The 3,358-nt window shown below is 42.3% G+C and overlaps 1 protein-coding gene across 1 annotated transcript in view; it reads left to right on the top strand.

The window, feature by feature from the left end:
• The window catches only part of grid1b (glutamate receptor, ionotropic, delta 1b), a 478,026-nt gene that overhangs the window by 453,143 nt on the left and 21,525 nt on the right, over positions 1-3,358 (top strand). The window contains exon 14 of the mRNA XM_035668898.1: positions 1,695-1,890. Within this exon, the coding sequence (XP_035524791.1) occupies positions 1,695-1,890 (196 nt within the window). The remainder of the gene's footprint in view (positions 1-1,694; positions 1,891-3,358) is intronic.

Genomic DNA, 3,358 nt, shown 5'->3' with positions numbered 1-3,358 from the left:
GAGAGCGAGAGAGAGAGAGAGATCCACTCTGAACTCCACCCTCACTGAAGGACTGTACTTAAATACGATTTTTTCGAGAACGGCCACTTTACATAGCTACTTTTGTGCGGCCGATGCTTTTCAAACTCTAGTGTTTGCTCTTTTTGTTCAGTTCATTGGAAACAGTGTTATTTGATCTCAAGTGGTCCCAAATAACAGCAGACCTGGAAAAATACCACTTCCACTGTCCGCAGAGAGGAGTGGAAAATGGAAACATACAGAAGGACAGAGATCATTCGTTTAAAAAAAAGGGGCAAATAAATCAGGTACAATAAAAGTACACAAAGCAGTCCTGCAAGCGAATATGACGTTAATTCCACCTAAATTAATGGCTCAGCTGTTGATGGTGTTTATTGAATGATGATGGTGAATTGTACAGGCGCCCTCGAGGGACACACAATAGCTCCAACTGCTTCATCTATACATCCATTTACAGCAAGATCCAATTAGACTCTAACCTCCACCAGCGCTGCAATTAAACCTGCAGCATTATTAACGTTGGAGTCACCGTTGTGCTGACAGCAGCCCGACTGTGTTCACTTAGTATATTAAAAAATGAATATGAACATTAAGAGAAGATCCAATTTCCAACACAAACACAAATCATCATGTGACTGAGCTGCGTGTTGAACCTTCAGTTGAACCAGACCTCCCGCTGATACCTGACATGTCCCATCAGTGTGCGTCCAAACATCTGCCGCATTAATGCATCATGTCTCGTCTGTCACTATGATATACAGCTTGTTAGAGTCAGTGGACGTGGAGGAATTAATGTACTAAACGGTGAACCACATGTTCAGTCAGTCCTGATCTCCCTGATCTGCTGCTCCAGAGATTTTTTAGTGTCACTTCTTGTTTAGTTTACATGTGGTGATTTTGCTGCTTCTCCCTGACTTTACTTTGGTTCATTTTTTAACAGTTTACAAGTTTGTCAGGTCCTGAAAAAACTATTTCTTAAAAATAGTGGGAACCCTGTACAGGCACAATGATTTATGAATATCTTTCCAAAAGACTTGATTTCAGTTTTACCCACAGACACATTTTTATATACTTGTATTTCAGTCAAGTGCTCATAAATGATCTGAATTCTGTGATAAAACATAACAGTCTCAGGTTAAAATCCTACAGACATAAACCACACATACATATAGAAATTCTCCACATATATCAGAGCTGTTTCCATACGTTATTGATATTTAATAAAGAACATTATTCTTACTGTACTTGCAAGTTTTCATGATGCAGTTTTAAAACTAACTTTTAATCTTGAAGAATGACCATCAAATAAATCTTATTTCATCCTTGCTTTTGTTTATTTGGAATCAATATTCTGCCTGGCCGTTTCTTTTGATGAAACTCTGAAGCCGCTGGTGTTCTTTCTCATTAAAATGAAACAAACTCGGGGTCATTCAAATATCTCGAGGCAGTCGGTCTCACAGGTGTCCACGGGCTCCCAGTTTCAACAGTCTTTAAAAAGTAGTCTTTTTCAAAAGAGCTGTTGACCTGAAATCAGTTTACTGTCATAAATCAGCATCAGACATGTTTACAGTCAACAGAAAGTCAGCAGAATTGTGCAACAGGTAACGTTCAAGAATGACGCACATGTAAGGCTCAGATATGTTTAGACTAACCTGTCTCTGCGCCGTGACCTCCAGGTCGTTCCAGGACTTGGCGCGGCAGATTGACGTGGACTATGGCACGGTGAGGGACTCGGCCGTCTACGACTACTTCAGGAATAAAGGCACCAACCCTCTGGAGCAGGACAGCACCTACGCAGAGCTGTGGAGGACGATCAGCAAGAACAACGGCATGGACTACTCCGTGTCCAGCCCGTCTGAGGGCATACGCAAGGTAACAGTGTGTGTCCATATGTGTGTTACTGATGTGGACATTAATTGGTGTTTACAGCTGCCAATAGGAGTGTTTATGTCCAACGCCACCACTCTGCAGCTAGCCTCTCATGAGCAGCGGACCCAAGACCGAACACAACCTCCGGACTGACAGGGAATCCAGTCCGAGGTGGTTTCTTCCCAGGGTTTGGTTATGGCATCAGGCTTATCAGTTTAGGTTAAGCTGCTCACCTGACCGAGCTAACGGCAGTCTGCGGTATGCTACTGATCAATCTATCCATCAGAAACTCTGTAAATGACCTTGCGAATATAACGATATTCCCTGTCGGTCTTCGGGGCTGTATTCGAATTCCCGGTCCGGCTGCCTGAGCCCGGTTCTGTCCGGCTCACTAATAGCCAGATAGAGTTAGAGCAGTTAATTAGCGGTTAGGCTACATTATAAAGGCTATCTGTCGCATCAGGAAACTCTGTAATCTCAGAGATGTTGAAGCCTGAGCAGCCGGTGGACGTCAGACGGGAAAACCAGGAAATATATAGCTCCTGAATGTAAATTAGTAATTAGTTAAACTAGTTAGCTAGCATTTGGATAACTTAGCTTTCAAGATGTAACTAGTTAGCTAATACTGTTGTAGATTATCTTGCTGTTACCTAGCTGCAGAGGCAAACACTAGCTAAACTAGCCTAATGTAGTATAAAGTAGCTTTGTCCAGAACTCAGTGAGGCCATAGTGTCTATACTCGCCGCTCAGAAAACCTCCGGCAAGCATCAAGAAGGAGAGAAAAGGGTTTTGATTGGACGGGCAGCAATGCATTTGATCATGTTAAACAGAAACTGGAGAGACGTATACGACAGCCATTTTGCAAGCCCACTGGTTCCTTTTGAAAACCCATTTAAAGAAGGGCAATATCCGTTCCTCACGAATATAAGTTTATTTTTTAAATATTTCTAAAGCCAGCTGCTCAACTGCAGCTTTAAACAAACATTCCCCCAGTCGGTGATCTGAATGTGGAGGAAGTATTTGCACTTGGCTGTGTTGTGTGGGAGAAGTAATACACACTCTATGGTTTTGATTTCATAATGTGCCATCAGGTTTATGTGTGTGTGTGTAGTGTGTGGGTAAATGAAACACATATGAGTAATTGTAGACAACACACTCCTGTTTTATTCACAGGCAGGCAAATATACAACAACACTCCTCTGTTTACCCATTACTGTAATTGCAGACAGCACTTCCACAAATAGCACCGAATTAGCGAGGCATGTCGCACTGTGTGTGTGTCGTGTGTGTTGTGTGTGGTGTGTAATGTTGATTTGTGCTGCTGTAACTTATTATATCCATAGATCTCAACTTCCCAAAAAGGCTTGATGACAAATTGCATTCGGAGACACATCGGTTCTGAGCCATCCATTATTCAGCCCATTGTGCATGATAAGAGCATCCCCCCGCCATTATTTCTTCAACGTTTTTT

Source organism: Morone saxatilis, unplaced genomic scaffold (assembly GCF_004916995.1).
Source record: "Morone saxatilis isolate NCDOM2014 unplaced genomic scaffold, NCSU_SB_2.0 Contig1, whole genome shotgun sequence".
In the NCBI taxonomy this organism is placed as follows: Eukaryota; Metazoa; Chordata; class Actinopteri; family Moronidae; genus Morone; species Morone saxatilis.
Note: the sequence above shows the minus strand (reverse complement) of the source record. Positions and strands in the feature narration are given on the sequence as shown.